At 59.8% G+C, this 21,100-nt stretch overlaps 1 protein-coding gene across 1 annotated transcript in view; it reads left to right on the top strand.

The window, feature by feature from the left end:
• The window catches only part of PAX8 (paired box 8), a 47,337-nt gene extending 38,113 nt beyond the window's left edge, over positions 1–9,224 (top strand). The window contains exons 11-12 of the mRNA XM_084615032.1: positions 2,577–2,666; positions 3,179–9,224. Of these exons, the coding sequence (XP_084471158.1) occupies positions 2,577–2,666; positions 3,179–3,249 (161 nt within the window). The 3' untranslated portion in view covers positions 3,250–9,224. The remainder of the gene's footprint in view (positions 1–2,576; positions 2,667–3,178) is intronic.
• The last annotated feature ends 11,876 nt before the right edge of the window (positions 9,225–21,100 follow it).

The following is a 21,100-nucleotide window of genomic DNA, read 5'->3' on the forward strand; positions in this document are numbered from 1 at the left end:
GGTAGCTGCACGGCTCCCCTGGGCCGGGAACATGCTGAACTGGCTTGTTGCCCGTTACCCTGGAGATGTGCTTAATGCAGCGTTGAGAATCCAGCGCTGCACCCGGGCCTCCACGGCCCCTCTCCTCGAGCGTGAAATGAGATTGGAGAGCACAGGGCGGGGGGACTCGGGACTGGGTTAGACAGTGTGTGCTGGGGGCTCCGCCAACCACCCGCAGCCCGCCTGGCCCCCGGCCTGCTGAACAAGGCAAGAAACTCGACCTTCTCGCTCGCTCGCGGCTACCTCCGTCCCCAGCTGGTGCCAACTGGGCCTGCAGGCCAGCGAAACACTGCACATAGACCGACTGGCCACAGCGTTTGGCAGGGCCAGTCAGTATGTCCATCTGCATCTATCTATCTATCCCCATCCCTCCGTCTATCTATCTGTCCTCATCCACCCCATCTATCTATCCATCCCCATCCCCCCGTCTACCTATCTATCCATCCCCATCTACCCCGTCTATCTATCTGTCCTCATCCACCCCGTCTATCTATCCATCCCCATCCCCCCGTCAACCTATCTATCCATCCCTATCCACCCCGTCTATCTATCTATCCCCATCCCTCCGTCTATCTATCTGTCCTCATCCACCCCGTCTATCCATCCCCATCCCACCGTCTATCTATCTATCTATCCATCCCCATCCACCCCGTCTATCTATCTGTCCTCATCCACCCCGTCTATCTATCCATCCCCATCCCCCCGTCTACCTATCTATCCACCCCCATCCCCCCGTCTCTCTATCTATCCGTCCCCATCCCCCGTCTCTCTATCTATCCACCCCATCCCCCGTCTCTCTATCTATCCACCCCATCCCCCGTCTCTCTATCTATTCACCCCCATCCCTCCGTCTATCTATCTGTCCTCATCCACCCCGTCTATCTATCCGTCCTCATCCACCCCGTCTATCCATTCCCATCCCCCTGTCTATCTATCTATCCATCCCCATCCACCCCATCTATCTATCTGTCCTCATCCACCCCGTCTATCTATCCACCCCCATTCCCCCGTCTACCTATCTATCCATCCCTATCCACCCCGTCTATCTATCTATCCCCATCCCTCCGTCTATCTATCCATCCTCATCCACCCCGTCTATCCGTTCCCATCCCCCTGTCTATCTATCTATCCATCCCCATCCACCCCGTCTATCTATCTGTCCTCATCCACCCCGTCTATCTATCCGTCCCCATCCCCCCATCTACCGATCTATCTATCCCCATCCCCCCGTCTATCTATCTGTCCTCATCCACCCCGTCTATCCATTCCCATCCCCCTGTCTATCTATCTATCTATCCATCCCCATCCACCCCATCTATCTATCTGTCCTCATCCACCCCGTCTATCTATCCATCCCCATCCCCCCGTCTACCTATCTATCCATCCCCATCTACCCCGTCTATCTATCTGTCCTCATCCACCCCGTCTATATATCCATCCCCATCCCCCCGTCAACCTATCTATCCATCCCTATCCACCCCGTCTATCTATCTATCCCCATCCCTCCGTCTATCTATCTGTCCTCATCCACCCCGTCTATCTATCCATCCCCATCCCCCCGTCAACCTATCTATCCATCCCTATCCACCCCGTCTATCTATCTATCCCCATCCCTCCGTCTATCTATCTGTCCTCATCCACCCCGTCTATCCATCCCCATCCCACCGTCTATCTATCTATCCATCCCCATCCACCCCGTCTATCTATCTGTCCTCATCCACCCCGTCTATCTATCTATTCCCATCCCCCCATCTATCTATCTATCCATCCCCATCCCCCTGTCTATCTATCTATCTATCTATCTATCTATCTATCTATCTATCTATCTATCTATCTATCTATCTATCTATCCCCATCCCTCCGTCTATCTATCTGTCCTCATCCACCCCGTCTATCCATCCCCATCCCCCCATCTATCTATCTATCTGTCCTTATCCACCCCGTCTATCTATCTGTCCTCATCCACCCCGTCTATCCATCCCCATCCCCCCATCTATCTATCTATCTGTCCTTATCCACCCCGTCTATCTATCTGTCCTCATCCACCCCGTCTCTCTATCCGTCCCCATCCCCCGTCTCTCTATCTCTCTATCATTGGCTCCTCACCATGGTAACTGCTCTATCAGCAGCACTCCTGGCTTAGCTGCATCCTCCCCAGTCTCCCAGGGTGCCCTGAACGTCGTGCCCTGTGCCCCGGCGCTCATGCCCACCCTCTGTCCTGGGGGGTGTGCCCTGGAATGGCCTATGAAGGGACTTTCTTGTCCTCCTGAACCCTTGGCCATGCAGGCTGCCCAACACCAGGAGCAGCTGCCCAGGGCTGTGCTGAGTCATGGTACCAGCCCTCGGTACACCACGCCCCCAGCCCGCTCTCTGGCTGGCCCCCCTGGGGACGTGGGCGCTGCCCGCTCTCTGGCTGGCCCCCCTGGGGACGTGGGCGCTGCCCGCTCTCTGGCTGGCCCCCCTGGGGACGTGGGCGCTGCCCGCTCTCTGGCTGGCCCCCCTGGGGACGTGGCACTAACTCCCCTTTCTGTCCCCAGCAGGCAGTGATTACTCTGCGAACGCCTACAGCCATTCCCCCTACTCCACCTACGGTGAGGCCTGGCGCTTCCCCAATTCCAGCCTGCTGAGTGAGTGCCTGGCACGGGATGGGGATGAGGGGGCTCCACTGCATGGGGGGTGGAGGGAAGGGGTCTGCCCAGCTCGCGACTGAGATGAGGGTTCCGTCAAGCCGGGCGCTGCCCAGACTCTGCCCAAGATCAGAGCCCCATCATGCCAGGTGCCACACACACACAACGGATGGCTCCTGCTCCAGAGCTCCTAAGGTCCCACAGTGGTAGAGGCAGGACTAGAACCCAGGTCCTCAGGATCCTCTCCCAATGCCCCACCCATTGGGCCGCACGGCTTTGCTGCGGGGACACCGGCCACTGGCTGCTTCCTGCTCGTTGTAGCCAGGAGGCCTGGGAGCTGGGAGGGGGTGGGAGATGGGCTCGGGCAGTGGAACCGAGCGGGGGGCAGAGCTCCCGGTGTGGGTTAACCTGTGATGCTCAGTGTGAATGGTTAATTCTGGTGGGGCGGGGGGCGGGGGGGCAGGGGGGCAGGCTGACGCTCCCCTCTAACAAGCACTATTGGTCCTGCCCAGGTTCCCCGTATTATTACAGCTCTGCCTCGAGGGCCCCTGCACCCCCCACCGCTGCCTACGACCACCTGTAGCTGCCGTGGGAGCCACGGCACAGGACCCCGGGACGGGCCCGGTGCAGCCAGCCAAAGGCATTGTATTATTACCTGGCGAGAGAGCGGAGCCAGCCCCAACCCCCACAGGGACCGGGAGACACAGCTGCCCTTGGCACCCACAAAACAGCCTTGTGGGAACGTGGGGTGGAGGCATCTGGGTGACGTGGCTCCCCCGGGGGGGATGGGCAGGGGGCACTCGCCATGAAGATGCCCCCTTAGCACCAGTGATTTGGGGAAGAACAATGGGGTGCCCAGGATACCCAACAATGGGCAGCATTGGCCAGAGCCCCTCCCAGACAAAGGGGGCTGGACAAAGACTTTTGATCATCACATGGCCTCTAGAGACCCAGATCGGATTGAACTGTCTGTCCCCACACACCCCATCTGTCCATCCATCCCCGCGTACTCCCCCCCGTCTGTCTGTCCCCCCCCCTACGGATCTATCCATCCCCATACACCCCCTGTCTGTCTGTCTGTCCCCATATATGTCTGTCCCTGTCACGGAGTCCCTGGGCCATGCTCTGGGACTGCTCCCTACGAAGCCAGGCAGGACTCTGGGGAAGTCTCCTCCCTGGGAGCAGCCTGTCTGCAGGACACACAGCTCACACAGCTTCCACCTTCCTGGGTCTGACCTCGGAGCATTCAGCCTCCTCTGCCCCTCCGTGTGCTTCCCACAGCGAGTCCGCCCAGGCGGGGTCCTGGGGAAGCCAGAGCGTCCTGCCCCCGAACTCCGCAGTCAGACGGGACTCTCAGCCAGCCAGTAAAACAGAAGGTTTATTAGACGACAGGAACATGGTCTAACACAGAGCTTGTAGGTGCAGAGAACAGGACTCCTTAGCCGGGTCCATTTTGGGGGGCAGTGAGCCAGACAATCCCGTCTGCCCTTCATTCCATGTCCAGCCAGCCCCAAACTGAAACTCCCTCCAGCCCCTCCTCCTCTGGGCTTTGTCCCTTTCCCAGGCCAGGAGGGCACCTGATTCCTTTGTTCTCCAACCCTTCAGCTCTCACCTTGCAGGGGGGAAGGGCCAGGTCATCAGTTGCCAGGAAACAGGGTGTTGGCTGTTCTCTGTGTCGAGACCCCTGCACACACCTGCCTTCTAGGGCTCTGCAAAGATCATACACCCTTATCCCCCCACCTAGATACTTAAGAACTGCATAGGGGAAACTGAGGCACCCCCACACTATTCAGAGGAAACATTAAGAACAGTCCCGCTTCGTCACATCTCTCCCCCCTTCGAGACCGAACTGAGCGGGGTCACTTTAGCCGGTGACCTGGGGAAGTTCGAAGCCATCAATGTTCCCATGGATGCCCCAGCATCTCTCCCATTCCTTGGTGGGAGTTACACCAGTCCCTTCCAGTTTCATGCCCTCCCTTTAGGTCGGGGTTGGGTGATAGCACTCGCAGGCCGCATGTGGGAAGGTTTATGCGGCCCATGCCCTTTGGCCACCCCAAAACCCCTGGGGGTCAAACTGGGATCGGGTCTTCTCCCAGTGCTCCACTCTGGAGGCCTGCAATTCGGGCTCTCTTGGTTAAGAGCCCCCATCTTTACCTGGGCCACATACTGTTCACTTACAGAATCAGCATGGAGACATCCCTTTCTCCACAACCTTGTCTCCCCAACAAGCTGGCCAAACACAGCCACTTGGTTATAGGACTATTTAACTTTCTTAACAGCTTTCACTCCATCTGAGACCTTCTCAAAACTATCCACACTGGGTCTTTCAACAGGACAGTCAGTGGATCCATTCACAACAGAAAATTTCTGGCTTTTAGGAACTGAAACTTTCTTGATTAAATCACTTTCACACCCTTCAGTTGCAGTAAACTCCATGAGGATTCCTTTCCCGAGCGCTTTTCTATGCAACAATTCACCTCTCACAGAAATTCTGCCCTTACCCTCTTCACCTAGGGCTTGCTCTAGAGGAACACTTTCCTGAGCAACAACAGACTCTTTCTGGGTCTCCCTTACATCCAGAATTACCTCTGGCCCATCAGGCGGATTCTTACACAATCCCCTCTCAGGCAAACTTACAGACTTCCTAGATAAAAGGTTAGAAGCATTCTCCTTCCCTTTGCCACACACAAGTTCAGGAATCTTTTCCTTCTTGCTACCGGTTTCCACACCCTCAGTAGGTAACACAATCACAGCACCTTCATGCTCTCCTTGTGCCCTGGCTAGGATCTCACCCTGATTAGACAGAGTTGCTACACCCTTTCCAACAACACACTAGCAACAGGCAAAATACAAGCACCAGAATTGTCTGGTCTCTGGGATTTTGCATAGACACTAACTGGATGCAACCTAGTTACAGGGCCATTCTCCCGAGCAGACACAAACTTAGGACCCTTCCCTTCCTGGACTTTAGCTGAATCCAGAGCCAACTCTGAGACAACTGCACGACCCTCAACCGGCACAGGCTGAAAGGCCCCTTCTGTCTGCTCCACAGACAAAGAGGAGCCGGACACACTTTCTCCTTCCCCAGACACCCAGCTTGGGATCTCATTTCCCTCGTCCCAGCACACAGGGCTGGTCACAGACAACTGCTTGGAGACTGGGGTGGCTCCCTCCATAGGCAAGTCAATACCCCTGAAAGACACAGACACATTTCCTTCACTGGTTTCAGAGTAACAGCCGTGTTAGTCTGTATTCGCAAAAAGAAAAGGAGGACTTGTGGCACAAGTACTCCTTTTCTATTTCCTTCCCTGTCACACTTCTCCCCCCAGCTAACAGGTAAGGTCGAGGGACACTCATCTTCCACTCTCCTCGCCTTCCCACCCTGCTGACTAGACACAGCCATCAGCTCACAAGGCTGCCTAGGCTCATCCAGACTTTCCTTACCCAGCACCTTGCCACTCCCAACAGATCCCCTGCCCTGCCTGTGTCTCCCCCCGCACAGCTGGGGTCTCAGCTCCCCCCTTGCTCAGCGCTGCCCTTGCTGTCCCAGTGGGGGCAGGCAGCGAGCTCCCTGCTTTCTTCACTGCATCAGAGCCAGCCTGAGCCCCCTGAGCCCCCCTGCTCCGGTGTGCAAGGGGGCAGGGAGCATCTCTCTGTCCCACCCAGCCCCAGGGGTCTGGTTACAGGCAGGCAGGTATCCTGAGCCTAGCAGCTCCTCCCCCCTGCCAGCCAGGTCATCTGCATTTTCACTGACCATTTCCCTCTCTGCCGATTGGTTCCCTGGAGTCAAATTCAAACCCTTGGCAGTTACAGGAGCAGGGCCTGGATCCTGTCCCAAAGAGACCCAGTCACCCCACAACAGGGTCTTGCAGCTGGTGTCCTGGAGCACCCCAACGGCCAGCCAGCCCCACCCCTCCTGTGTCTGCACAGGGATCTGGGCCATAGGCGGGGCGAGGGGCTTCGTCCCTGGGACCCTCACCCAGCTCACACAGCCCCCCAGCGTCTGGTGAGGCTGCACCACCAGGGGCCTGACAACAGTCCTCTCTGTCCCAGGATCTCGCCACCCCAAGAATGTCTCCCCATTGACCATCACCTTCTGCTCCCACTGGAGGTCCGAGGGGCCTGGCCCCAGGAAACTCCACACAGACATATAGGTTGGGGTCAGGAGTGGGAGCCTGTCCACCTCCCCACCCATCTGGCTGACGGCGTCTATGGCCTTGGGACCCAGCAAGGGAGCTAGACACCGGGGCTTTTCCACAGGGTCCCCCTGGTTCAAGTCGCCAGCCTGCTCAAAGGCAGTGAGGTGGCATCCACATCCCCCCACCCCCAACCAGGGGCAGCAATTTAGTCTCGAGGTTCCCTGCGGAACTGGCCCCCCGGGGTCTATCCCCACTCACCCCGGGGAGGTCCCCTAGGCCTCTCAGCTCCCCACCGCCAGTTCATGCTGCTGCTGCTTCTGCAGCTCTTTCTCGGGCTCTCGCTGTCTCCCACGGTCCTCTTGCTCTCTCGGACTCAGCTCCAATCCCGTCCGTCTCCGATCCCCCGATGGGGAACCCGATTGTGAAGACCCCCGTCTGGTCGGGGACAGGAGTCTTGGGGATGCCTGGCTCCCACTCCAGCTGCTCCCAGATCCTGCTATAGCCCCATCTGGGTCAGGAATCTGCTCCTTAGAGCGGTCATCCTCCTCCAGCTGCATGATTAACTCTGCTTTGGTGAACTTTCCAACGCTCAACCCTCTCTTTTTGCACAGGGTTACAATGTCCTTCTTCAGGAGACGGTGACAGGCCGTCACTCCGCTTCTCCCAAGTTGTTGTGGACTCACAGGCCCGTGTGCTCTCAGCTCCCCACGGTTTCCAGGGAGAACCCCTAGTGTGCCAGCCCTTCTCGAGGTCACCTCCTCTTTGCCAGGGTCGAGCTGCAGACTCCTCCGCCCCTGAGGCTGCTCACCGCAGTCCCCAGGGGGACCCCATTACTGCACAGTCCTTCTCGCTGGTCACACACTCCCAGGGTTAACCGCCCTCCGAAACCGCTCCTCTCTGAGCCTTCAGCATGCCTGGTCCTTGTCAATCCCACTTTGTTTTACTGCTCCCCAGTCAGTTACTGCAGAAAGTGCCATCCACGGGGTGCAGTATATCCCAGCACTGCCACCAGTTGTCACGGAGCCCCCGGACGATGCTCTGGAACTGCTCCCCCCTGAAGCCAGTCAGGACTCTGGGAAGTGAGCAGACTGTCTTCAGGACACACAGCTCACACAGCTTCCACCTTCCTGGGTCTGACCTCGGAGCATTCAGCATCCTCTGCCCTTCCGTGTGCTTCCCATAGCGAGTCCACCCAGGCGGGGTCCTGGGGAAGCCAGAGGGTCCTGCCCCCCAACTCTGCCGTCAGACGGGACTCTCAGCCAGCCAGTAACACAGAAGGTTTATTAGACGACAGGAACATGGTCTAACACAGAGCTTGTAGGTGCAGAGAACCGGACCCCTCCGCCAGGTCCATTTTGGGGGGTAGTGAGCCAGACAACCCCGTCTGCACTTCACTCCTCGTCCCCAGCCAGCCCCAAACTGAAACTCTCCCCAGCCCCTCCTCCTCTGGGTTTTGTCCCTTTCCCAGGCCAGGAGGGCACCTGATTCCTTTGTTTTCCAACCCTTTAGCTCTCACCTTGCAGGGGGGAAGGGCCAGGCCATCAGTGGCCAGGAAACAGGGTGTCGGCCATTCTCTGTGTCCAGACCCCTGCACACACCTGCCCTCTAGGGCTCTGCAACGATCATACACCCTTATCCCACCCCCTAGATACTTAAGAACTGCATAGGGGAAACTGAGGCATCCCCACAATATTCAGAGGAAACATTATGAACAGTCCCACTTCGTCACAGTCCCCATACACTCCTCCTCTATCTGTCTGTCCACACCCCTTGTCTGTCTATCCCCACACCCTATCTATCTATCTATCTATCTATCTTATCTCCAACCCCCCCATCTAGCTATGTCTCTATCTGGAGCTCGCTCTCCCCCACAGCCCCATGACCTGAGGACTGGCTCTGGGACCCTGCTGAGCTGCTCTGCTGTGTTTCTCACCAGCCCCTTTCCCAACACAGGCTTTATTTTCTGCTCCCCTCTTCCTGGCCGTCCAGCCGTGCTGGGCTGGTGGCAGGACCTTCGATGCCCAGCTGGGCCCCATTGGTATCCAAGCCCTGGAACGCACTGTTTGTTGAGGCTTGCCCTGCTGGGCTGGTGTTTGCCAGCGGCTGGGGAGGGGCAACGCACCCAGGGGAAGCCCAGCTCCCTCCTGCCAGCCTGGCCCCTGCTCCATGGGCAGTGCCAGCTGTCCCCATGGCGCTGTAGACGGGCATTCCAGCCCCCCAGGGACCACGCACATTGCTAGGTCTCCATCCCAGCCTCACTTTGCTTGTGTATAGACTGTACATCAGCCCCCTCCCCTGGTGGGGCGCGGGGCAGCCCCCTCTAATTCTCCTCTTTCGCTCTCTCCCCTTTGGATGCTCCTGCTTTTTATTAAAGGTTCAATAAACCCGTTGTCCTGGCGTGCCAGGCATGCCAGCGTGAGCCGGCAATGGTGTGTGTGGTGTCCTACCTGTCCAGCCCCTGCAGGGATGGGGGAGATCTGCCCCTGCAGGGGGCTGGGGAGGGCGTGGGGCTGAGGCAGCGCACTTGGCAAGGCATGCTACGGTGCCCCCAGAGGAAGGGCAGGTGCAGGGACAGGATGGGATTCACACGCCTCCTGGCTGAACTTCAGCAGAGGAACTCCCTGCTCCAGCCGAATTCGCACTGTGGGCTCCAGCTCCTGTGTTACAGCAGTGGGGGTGCCCCCCCCCACATCTGCAGCCCCGACTCATTGTGGCTGCAGCGAGAGCTGCATGACTGGCTATGTACAGCGTGTGACAGCACTTAGCCGCCAACCTGCTTTGGGCCCCATTGTGTCAGGTGCTGTACCAACCCCAGGGCCGTAAATCCCAGCCCCAAGGAACTGGCAGTCCTGCCCTGCCTCCCCCTGCTTGGCCCCTCCTGCCCCGCTTTCCACAGCACCTCCTGCTGGGAGATGCTGGGACTGGAGTAGCTGGGAGCCCCACCCCCAGCCAGTGATCAGAAACCAGGGCTTTCGACTGAGCTATGGTTGTGCGTACTCTGTGCAGGAGAAGGATCCACAGTCACCCCGGCTGTCCTAGGGACACTATGCTGTGCCCTGAGACGGCAGCAGGAAAGAGCCAGATCTGTCTCCTGCTTCAGAAACCCAGGGATTGAGACCCTGAGGTAACAGAGAATCCCCCTCCGCTGTCAGCAGGACAGGGCCAATGACGCAGAGGTGTGAAGTTCTGGGGCCATCCTGCAAAGGGCAGTGGTGTTCACGCACAGCCAGTGCAGGACAATATTAACCATTTATTGCCTGAGGACAGTGCAGGCTGCCAGGGGCACCATGGTGAGGGCCCACAACACAGGAAGTTTGCCATGGCCAGCTGCAGACGCCCATGGTCCAGGCCAGAGAGAGCTCCCGAAGGGTGACACTGAGCAGCACCAGCTGGGACCTGGGGAGCCCAAAGGAACTCCAGGGTCTGGCTGAGCCCAGCAGCCTTGACAGAGACACCTGCACCCCCCTTTGCTTCACCAGAGCCCAGCCCCGAAACCGCCACCCCTGCTGAGCTGGGACTGAGATCCCATGTACCCCGTGCTGCATCCAGCCCCTGACCTCCCACGGGCAGAGAGAGACGTGGTGGCCACGGTCAGCAGCTCCCAGCAGTGAGCGAGGCAGCCGCATTGTGCGGAGGTTGGTGGAGCAGGGAGATGCCAGGGCAGTGTTTTCCCAAGTGCTCGACTCCAATGTAACATTTCGTTAGTGGTTTGATTCTGGCCTTTGACCAAACCCAGGGTTTAATGGACCCCTCCCCCACCCCCGCAAACTCCACCCCGCAGGCTTTGGGCTCCAGTCCGCCAGGTCTGGGCCAGCCCAGGGCAGTATGGAGCAGATGCTGGCCCTGCCCACAGGTCACAGCCTGTGGCCACAAGGCAAAGCCATGGTCCCAGGTGGAGCCCTCCACGATGGACGCAGATCCCCAGTTCGGGAGGAATCCCAAGAGCACACAGCTGGGGCACAGGGGGTGAAGGTTGGGGGCAGTGGGTGGGGGGAGGGGCTCACCCCACACCTCTTTGGCAGAGAGAGGCTTCGGTGTCCAGGGACCAAACAACGCTGCATCTCTGGCCAGCACCAAATGTATGCAACAATGGAAGGCGAGGAGCAGCCGCCTGGCGTGAGCAGCGGGGAACCCATCCGGGCAGCCCAGGCTCCAGGGCCTGCTGATGCTGGCAATGCGCCCAGGGACAGCCCATGAAGCACTGGGTCTGCTAAGGGCGAAGTAAAACCCGGAGGCTGCCCTCGAATTTCAAGGCTCTCTGATGTAGAGCCCCCAGGCCCTGTTCCTATTAACAAGAGGCCAAAAATATGCCACCAGGAGCGTGATTTTTTTTTTAAGTTGATGCTGTCCCTTTAAAGGTCAATTTATTGCTACAGCTGCCCTGGGTGCGCCCTGGCTGAGGTCAGGGTGCCGGGGCATCGGGTGCGGTATAAACATACACCAGCATTCAAAAATCATGTCAGACACTCAACCCTCCCCCCCGCCCCCAAAACCAACCCAGGAGATTGGCTTAAACACTCACAGGATTTTAAAACCATAATAAATGTGGGGCTGGCACCTTTTTGGGGCAACCACCAGAGTGAGAAACCCGCATCCTGCCGTGATTTGAAGTCACATGAATCTGAGGCAAATCCCAAGCGGCATGAGACAAGGGAGAAAATTGCCAGAGTTGAGGAGCCTCCACAGGGCAAGAGACAGCCCCTCCCTCCAAGCACGGATGACTGAAATAGGCAAGGCAAAGGCAAGAATATTATTCCCATTGTACACATGGGAAACTGAGGCCCCAGATAGACCAAGGTCCAGATCCTCTCAGGAATTTAGCCACCTAACAGCCATTGAAATCAGAGGAAGTTTGGCTGGGCCAGGATCCCACGGGGTGTCCATGGCAGAGCCGGCAGCCGAACAAAGAGAAGGTTAAGGGAGGACTTGATTAGTCTGTCACCTACACAGGGATTTCATAAGGGGCCCTTCAGTCATGTCCCACACTCCAACAGCTGGGAGTTGAAATGTGACCTAAGATGTAAATGTTTAACAGGGAGGGGAATTGACCGCGGGGCAGCAGTGGGTCTCCGTCACTGTCCAGTTTTAAATCAAGCGTGGCTGTTTTGCTCCCAGGAATGGTTGTGCAGCAGGTCCCTGGCCTGTGCTACTCAGCTGACCACAGTGGTCCTTTCCGGCCCTGGAATCTCTAACCACTAGCCTGGCCTTCCTCTGCAGAAGGCCCGTTATCAGCTGCAGCCCAAGGAAGCAGTTTGCTGTGACTCTCGCTGGGTTTGGAGCACGCCGGATGGGAGCTAAGCTGCTGAGAACAGCTGGGCAGGGGGAATGCCTCCTGGCTGTTAGTGGTTTATGCTCATCAGCTATAAAATATTACAGTTCTCTCTCCCAGCCTGTTACCTTTAGCGCAGATTTAGCTGTCGCTCTGTGAAAACTGACGGCGCCCCAGCAGCAGGAGAGGAGAGAGATTTATCCTGCTGCTGAGAATGATGGAAAAGGATTTGGGGAGGAGGGTGGGTTGTAGTGAGTGAGGAGAATGACCCATTGGTGAAATAGGCTTTCCCAGAAAATGGGAAAAAGCTAAGCTGGGCCTCAGGACACCTGGCTTCTAGTCCCAGCTCTCCTGTTGGCCTGCTGGGTGACATCGGACAAGTCACGTCCCCTCCCTGTGCCTCGGTTTCCCCATCAGTTGAGTGGGATTCATGACACTGCCCTCCCTGGTGAAGAGCCTTGAGATCAGTGGACGGAAAGGGCGCAGTGTGCGTGCAAGAAGGAATGTTATTGTCACTTGTATTTATGGTAGGACCTACAGGCCCCAACTGAGCTGGTACTGAGAGCTGTACAAACCCAGTGTGAGAGACACACCCTGCCATGAAGAGCGCACAGGCTCACCAGACAGGAGAAGAAAGGAAAAGTTATTAGCCCCATTTTACATCTTGGTAAACTGAGGCCCGGGGTGGGTCAGTGAGTGGCCCAGAGTCAAAGAGTCATGGATTCTAAGGGCAGAAGGGCCCACCACAATCATCTAGTCTGACATATTTAACCCAGGCCTGGGCCTGCCTTGAATTAAAGCAGTCACACAGGGAGTTGGTGGTAGAGCTAGGAATTAAACCCAGATCTTCAGCAGCCTGAACCATAAGAAACATAAACAGCTGACACGCTCCTCCCCAGAGGCAGCTGCATCTCAGCACCAGGTGAGGGATCGCTGTATAAACAGTCTGTGTCTCACCCCAGAGGGGGTCGCATCTCAGTGCCAGGCGAGGAATCCCTGTATAAACAGTCTGTGTCTCACCCCAGAGACAGCCGCATGCTCACTCCCTTTGCAGCCATGAAAGAGCTTTTATCTGTACTCATTCTAAATACCCCTCTCCGTGGATCTGTGCTCCTTTCCCCTGCCCCATAACCACCGTGACACATGCAGCTACGTAAGCAATGACTTTGCTGTGCTGCACTAGAGATAAAATTCTTGGAAAACTTCTGGCAAATTCCAAGTCCTAAGGAAAATAACTTGTTTCAAAATGTATTTCCTGAATTGAAAACAAAATTCCAGCCCAGAACGAGCTGCACTTCAGGCAGAGCTGCTTTGGCCTGTCAGCTGAGCGTACAATAGGAGCGAAGTTTAGAAACACACTTTGCACCAATCCAGCGGGAAGCCAGACTAGCCAGGCCCAGGCCAGCCAGGCTCAGCAGCTGGTCCTGTCACCCCCCGCCCCAAATCCTGAGATGTTCAAAATAATAATTTGGGGAGTCCCTTTGGCCTTTGCTTTCTGGGGGTCCCATTTTTCCAACCAGTGTGCAGCAGTTGCTTTTCTCCCCAACCATGAGGGACAGACACTCTTCTTTTTAAGCAGAAGGCGAGATTCTCCCATATTCACATGACTCCAGGAGCTGGGGATTTAAAGCAGCACATGTGGGCAGACTTGCAATGACATGGCAAGAGCTGGCAGCCCCTAAGCTTCTCCCAGGCACCCAGGGTGTGCTCCTCTTTAGGACCCCCTGAACTGCCCTGGCCATGGGGGCTTGGCAGGAGAGCCCGGCCCCAAACCTGCAACTGGATTTGAACCAGGCTCTGGAAGTGAAAGGCTTCAGTGACCTGGGGAAGGGGGGGATTGTGTCTGTGGCATCTGGTGCCTCCTCATCAGTCAACCTGGGCACCAGCCCCCTGCCTGGGGGCCTATGGGAATCACTCCCCGCTCGCAGCTGGCCCAGACCAGAGTCCCTGTGCTGCGGGGGTGGGGGGCAGTGTCTGTCAGCTCGTGTCCCGCCACCTGAGGGGGCTCTGGGTAGCACAGCAAGGGTGGGGATGCCCTGTCTTAGTGAAGAGGGGTGTTGTCCTCTGCCAGCGGGTGCCTCAAACCGGGGCAGGGCCTGTGAGCTCCGAGGGCCTTAACCCCTTTGCTCTGTCCCCTGCCCTGTCCCCCACCCGTTACATGGCTCAGCACAGGCCCCAGCTGGAGCCGCTCTGCTGGGGCGGGGGCAGAGACAGTCCCACCCCAGCAAGCCCCCCAGGGGCAGTTCCCAGTTGGCTCCCACCCGTGCTCAGGCTTGTGGGGTCAGTGGTGCAGCCCAGATGCCACGTCGGTGGGTCGGGGGTGGGGACAGCCCACCTGGGCTGGGGGAAGCTTGAACAGGGAACAACAGGGCAGCTGAGTGGTACAAGGGGCTGGAGAGCGGGGTGCCTGGGGGACATGATGGGGGGCAGGGGCAGAGGCCTCCTGGGGCAAGAGCTGGTCCTATTTTATCTGGGGTCCCAGAGTTTGGGGTCCCAGAAGGGCAGAGAGATTGGCTGTACTGTGGGTCCTGACCCCTGCCTCTGCCCAGCCCCAGGGTAGAGGGTGGCATGGACACACACACAGCGCCCCCCATCACTCTCACACTCCACGCAATGGGTGGCTGGGGAGGGGGACCAGCCAGCTGCCTGCCTGCCAGGGGTCCCCAGGGCTGGAGTGGGGGGTGGGGAACCTCGGAGACTCTCCACAGCAGGGTCTGTCTGCATCCATTTCCCTCTGGAGTGGAGCATCCTCTTCAACTCTCCTGCCCCCCCAGTCTTCTGTACCCCCAAACATCTGTACCCCCAAACCCTCCATCCCCCTAACCCTCCATCCCCCCAAACACTTGTACCCCCAAACCCTCCATCCCCAACTCTCCCATTCCCTCCATCCCCCCAAACACCTGTACCCCCAAACCCTCCATCCCCCTAACCCTCCATCCCCCCAAACACTTGTACCCCCAAACCCTCCATCCCCAACTCTCCCATTCCCTCCATCCCCCCAAACACCTGTACCCCCAAACCCTCCACCCCCCTAACCCTCCATCCCCCCAAACACTTGTACCCCCAAACCCTCCATCCCCCAACTCCCCCAAACCTCCATCCCCAACTCTCCCATTCCCTCCATCCCCCCAAACACCTGTACCCCCAAACCCTCCATCCCCCTAACCCTCCATCCCCCCAAACACTTGTACCCCCAAACCCTCCATCCCCCAACTCCCCCAAACCTCCATCCCCAACTCTCCCATTCCCTCCATCCCCCCAAACACCTGCACCTCCAAACCCTCCATCCCCCGAGATCCCAGGATCTTTCCATCCTCCAATCCCCCATGTTCCCACAAGGCGCCGTGCCTCCCAATCCCCCCAACCACTCCATCCCCACAACAGCCCCAAGCTCTCCCTCCCTGGCCCAGCACCTCCCTCCTTTTGTGGTTTGTTTTCACGCTCTGTTTTCCCCTCTCCCCACAGAGGGCTGTTTATCATGGGGGCCCTGAGCCATCGGCGGCTGCAGGTGCGGGGGGGCTGCGGAGCGTGGCATGGTGAATCCTAACGAGACGAAGGGGGCGGGGAGGTGAATAAATAATAGGAAATAAAAGTTCATGAAGCAGAAAATAAAAGGCAGATTATACAGATGTGGCAATTTGCAGGATCATTGCGCCTGTCCTCCTTTTAACTGCTGCATCTGGCTTTTCCACGGCCTCCTCCCCTGCTCCAGGGCACCAGCCGGGTGACACTAGGCTGGTGCCCCTCCGAGCCAGGCGCTGGCTGTGGTTCAGCCAGGGTGGGATAGAGGGGCCCCATGTGGTGACACGGGGGACAAGGGGCCCCAGGGTCTGCAGGAGTCCAGCAGCCACACTAGAGAACCCCCTTTAGACTGCTCCAGCCCAGCCTCAGCTGCATGGAGCATTGCAGCCCCTGCACATCATGCCCCCCCATTTCAGTTCAGCTGGGGGTGGGGAGGGTGGCCACGTGGCCTGAGGTGCCACGGGGGACAGACAACGGTGGCGCTAGGGGAGCAGGAGGCGCCCACCAGCCATAGCAGGGTGGGGGTGGCATGGCTGGGCTTGGCAGGGCTCTCTCAGACCAGGCTGGCCGCCAGGCTGGGGAGATGAGGCTGGAACCTGTGGCCTCTGGCCCTGGGAATGCAGCCCCCTGCCCACGCGCGAAGGGCTCCGCATAGATGGGCCCCATCTCCCCTAGGCCTGGAGGACCCGGAGGGTGAGGGGGCTGCTCTTTGGAGCTTACACGAAGCCCCCACTCCACCGACATCTGGGAATGGCGTGTTCAGATATTGAGGCGCAGAGACCTCTGGTGGCTGGGACATTTATAGCTGTGTACGGCCCAGTGCCGCGCGATATTGGATGAGTAACGCCCCGGGTGGGGGTGGAGCCCCGTTCAGCAGGGCAATCATGGGTCCTGCTGCTTTAAAACCAGGGCAGGACTGGCCTCCTCCTTCTAACCACCTGGCAACGACACCTCTGGTGCAGCAGGACCACACCATGCTGGGCAGCCACAGACAGAAGGGGGCTTTGCTGGGAGGTGGGGAAGCCTAGCAGATGGAGCACAAGGCTGGGCCTCAAGACACCTGGGTTCTACTCCTGGCCCAGCCGCTGACCTGCTAGGAGAACACAGGCCAATCACTTCCCTCCTCGGCCTCAGTTTCCCTCCAGCTCTTGTCAAGTCTTTGCGGCAGGAACTATTTGTGCGTGAGCACACACCCAGTGCCCAGCTCGACGGGGCCCTAAGCTCAGTTAGGACCACTCGGTGCTGCCCCAATGATCCCAACTCAGCCCTGTGACCTCGCCTGCTCACCAGCCCCAGTGCTGCTGGGCCCTGAGCGGCAAAATGAGCTGCTCCTGCAGGAGACTGGACCTGCCCCCCGCCCCCCTCAATCCCGGGCACGGCCTGCGCTGGGCTTGGGGCAGGGGGGTTGGATGGCTGTGTTAAGTGGCCAGCGAGTCAGTTTGTGGCTGGAGCTTGCCATAGCCGGAGTCCAGGTCTCACCCGGAAATGGGGGTTCCACCCCCTGACCCCTCCCCCGCATTACAAATGAGCTGTAAAGATCTCATGATTTGTGGGGCGTCTGAGATGCGGGTGCTGGGCTGGGCAGGGGGACAACGCTGCAGCTGGCAGATCGGGGGGGGGGGCAGGGCAACCTGGGTCTGCAGGGTTCAGGAGTGGAGCTGAAACCGTCGCGGGGGAGGGGAGTGAGGGGCTGGCGGGGGAGGGGCAGGGGATGACTGGCTCTTTCGGAAACTTCAAGGGCTGGTTTGCAGACAGGGCAGGTCATAGAACCTGCCACCAGGAGGGTTTTACCCCAGCTCACCCCTTCCAGGAGAGGAGGGAGGAAGCCCAGCTAGGGGGCTGCGGGTCAGGGGTGAGGGGTAACGCAGAGTTGGGCTGGGATGGCAGGGGCTGCGGGTCAGGAGTGAGGGGCACCAGCAGAGTGGGGGGGGGGGGCAGAAGGGAGCCCAGATCTGCCATAGTGAGGGGCTACAGACCAAATCCCATGAATATTGGCTGGGTGGCTCTGGCTGCCAGGGCCTGCGCTCAGCGCCTGTCCCCACGGGGCGCTGGGCACAAGGGGTGCGGCCCAGAGCAGGCCCATAGAGCTGTCCTGGTTTATTCGGTTCTGCCGGGCCTGGTGTGGGGGATTGGGGGAAGTAGGTGAGACTGTGACATAATAGGGTCCCACTGGTCTCCCCCTAAGCCCTCCCGCCCCCCGGCTCCATCCCCATGCACCAGGATGAGGTGCTGCAGCCCGGATCCCAGCCCCAGCCTGACTCCTCGGCTCCTTGCAACAATCCCGTCAGCGGCGGCTCCCCGCAGGGCAGGCGTGGAACGGATTGGCCGCGGTGCTTTGCTCCAGCTGGGGGCACGGCCCTGAGCGTGGCGCTTCCTGGATGCCCTCCCTGCCCCGATTAGGGTGTGTCTCACCCCACCCTATGGGTCCCTCTGCACCGGCTTCCCCATGCACACAGGGCCATGCTCTGGGCTGGGGCCACCTGACACACCTGGGTCGAGTTTGCAGTGAAGCCTAGTTCCTATTTTGGTGCCTAAATCTGGGAGCCGGAGCGGAGATCCCTGTACAGCCCCCAGCACGGCGGGGCTGGGCACAGCATGCAGGCCACGACACCATCTGGGCCACCACGCCCGGGAAATCCGCTGCTGCCCCAGCCCCAAGGGAGCATAAGGCAAGGGGCAGCTCGTGCCAAGAGACTGTGTTATCAGAGCTGCACACTACTGCTCCCCGCTGGCCAGCCTTTGTCACTGCTCCCTCAGTGTGCTGCCCGCCTGTGCCCCCCTGGCTCCATGGGGCACGTGGTGCTCAGCAGGAGCCCGGGCAGTAGGTTTGAGCCCACAGGGTTTTGGGGTGGGGAATCCAGGGATCCCCCCAAATTCACACACCAGGCTGCCATGTAACCCCCCCAGTGCTGCCCGATGGGCTGATCCCCGCAGTTCCTGCTGCACAAGGTGCCAGCTGGCTGGGCATGGCTCTGGACTGGCACTCGCTGCACCGCGCCAGCCGCTTCTCCGCTTCCCGGAGCCATTTCACCCTGAAGGAGCAGAAACTCTCCTGGCCGGGGCCCTGAGTCCCAGGTTTGCACGTGGTCCCATAGCAGAGCGTCTCTCACAGCGTTTCAACCCATTCCACCCCCTTGCCCGTCCTGACTCCCACTGAGCGACCTGCACCAGGTTCCAGGCTCTCACTTGCCCGGAACACCCGCGTGAGACCAGAACCAGCCTGGGGGACTGCATGGACTCCTGTCCCAGGCCCTCCGATGTGACGCCTGTACTCCTGGGTTCACAGCCCCATGCCCTGGCCTGCTCCCCCTCCACCCATGTGCACAGCGGCTGGGGGGCAGACTTGCGGGAATTGGGTCGGTGCCGGGCGGCCAGGGCTGGGCCACTCTTGCGCCCGCCAGCTCCTGATCTACCCTGGCCCAGCAAGAGGAGGACGGTGCCCGCAGAGCTATTGCAGGAAGCCACTACCTGCCCCGCCCCATGGTCCCAGGTCGGAACCGAACCACAGATCTGCTGCAGCCTCTGCTCCTGAGCTGTCACCTGAGCTGGCTTTAAGCCTGCCTTCTCCAGCCCCTCAGCCGCTTCTCTGGGCCGGAGCAGCCGTGTTAAACACCGGCAGCTCCATCTCCCCGGACCCCGGCCTCGTTAGCGGGGGTCCTCAGCCTAGGGAACGGCTCCGAAAACGTGGCTTTTCCTCACCAAGCTACGTATCCCTGGCCTCTTGCAGAGACTCCGCCCACTGCCAGGTGCTGAACGAGTGACAGTGCACCCAGCCAATGGAACACCGTCACAGCAGACTCCCATTGCATGACCCATTAGGCTGGGTGGGTGGTGTTTGACGGGAGGAGCGATGGGGCCGTAGTGCCCAGGGACAGTGCTCTACGGAGCCCCCCAGGCCTCCACAGGGGAGCTGGGGGGCTGGCCCCAGGCCTGCGTGGGGGACGGGGGATGGCCACTTCCTGTGGGAAGTGGAGGGACCCGGCCCCAGGCTGCTCTGCTCCCCTGGCTCCCAGGCTTGGGGGGAGGGGGACCGCCCCCCAGCGCTCGCCGGCAGCGCGGCTGGGAGCCAGGGGTGCGGAGCAGCCTGCGGCGGGGTCCCTCTACTTCCCACACAGTGAGTGCAGGGTTGGGCCTGGCTGCAGCCTTCAGGGGAGTGGGGGCAGGGCTGGGGTAGGGAAGGGGCGGGGGCCTGGGGAAGAGCCGGAGCAGCATGCAGCAGCGCTGGGCACCAGGAAATTTCAGGCAATGTGGTGCCCCAAATTTCCTGGTGCCCTACGCAGCTGCGTGCTTTGCGTATGGATAAGGACGGCCCTGGGCCAGGAGTTCCAGCAGCCCCCACCCTTCTTCTAGGACAGCTTGGCTGCAGGATGTCAGAGCCAGGGAGAGAACCCAGGAGTCCTGGCTCCTGGCCCCACACCCCTGAATGCCTGGGGAACCAGAGAACGCCTCACTCTGGACAGGGCAGTGCGTGCCTGTTTGTGGGCGAGAGAGTTCCTTGACATGGGCAAAGCGCCCAGGCCCCCAGGGATCAACCTGAGACCCCCGGCCAGGCACTGCCAGAGCCCAGGGGGCAGTCAGGGCTGGGGGAGGGGTCATGGGCCATTAGCAGCCCTGCGGCAGGGCCACAAAACCAGGGGAGCAGGTAGCTGGATAGGAAAACAGCAACATCTGCCCTGGATGGGGGAGCCCAGGGCTGGGCTAGCAGGGGGCTGTGGGTCAGGAGTGAGGGGCACCAGCAGAGCTGAGGGGGAGCCCAGGGTTGGGGATGGGGAGCCCAGGTCTGGGATATCAGGGGCTGCGGGTCAGGACTGAGGGGCACAGGCCACACTGGGGATGGGGGTGGGAGACGGGGAGCCCAGGGCTGAGACAGCAGGGGCCTGTAGGTCAAGAGTGAGGAGCACCGGCAGAGCCGGGGGGGTGGGGAGCCCAGGGCTGGGGTAGCAGAGCCTGTGGGTCAGGAGTGAGGGGCACCGGCAGAGCTGGGGGGCAGCTCATGGTGGGGTAGCCAGGGCCTTCTCCCCCTGGCTCCCAGCCCCTCCTGGCTGCAGCTGGTTCAGCCCAGATGCCCAGGAACCTCCGAATTCCCAGCTGGGCTCTTCAGTCCATTAGTAGCTGGCCCCACCCCCCTTCACACTGCCCCTGCCCCGCTGATCACTGAGGGCTCTCCAGCCGGGGAGGGGCCTTCTGGCCCAGTGGGGGCAGAGTGGGGCGAGGGTGGGGAGTCCGTATCCATCCGGCACACATCACCAGGGCATCGCAGCACCCATAGGCCCATCGCCCATCAGTGTGACGTGCTGCCCAGCCCTCGCTGCAGGACTGGGTCCATGGCGATGGAGCAGCGTGGGAGTTTGCCAAGGCAGGTCCATGGGCTGACCAAGCTCCTCCAGAGCGCTGGCTGTCCCCTCGCTCCTCCCCAGCCCCGCTGCCCTGCATTATGTGGGGCATGCTGCCCAAGGAGGGAACAGCCCCGTGTCCCCGCCCCTCCCCATGCAGCCTGGGCACAG

Source organism: Lepidochelys olivacea, assembly GCF_965140295.1.
Source record: "Lepidochelys olivacea isolate rLepOli2 genome assembly, chromosome: 26".
NCBI classification, from domain to species: Eukaryota; Metazoa; Chordata; order Testudines; family Cheloniidae; genus Lepidochelys; species Lepidochelys olivacea.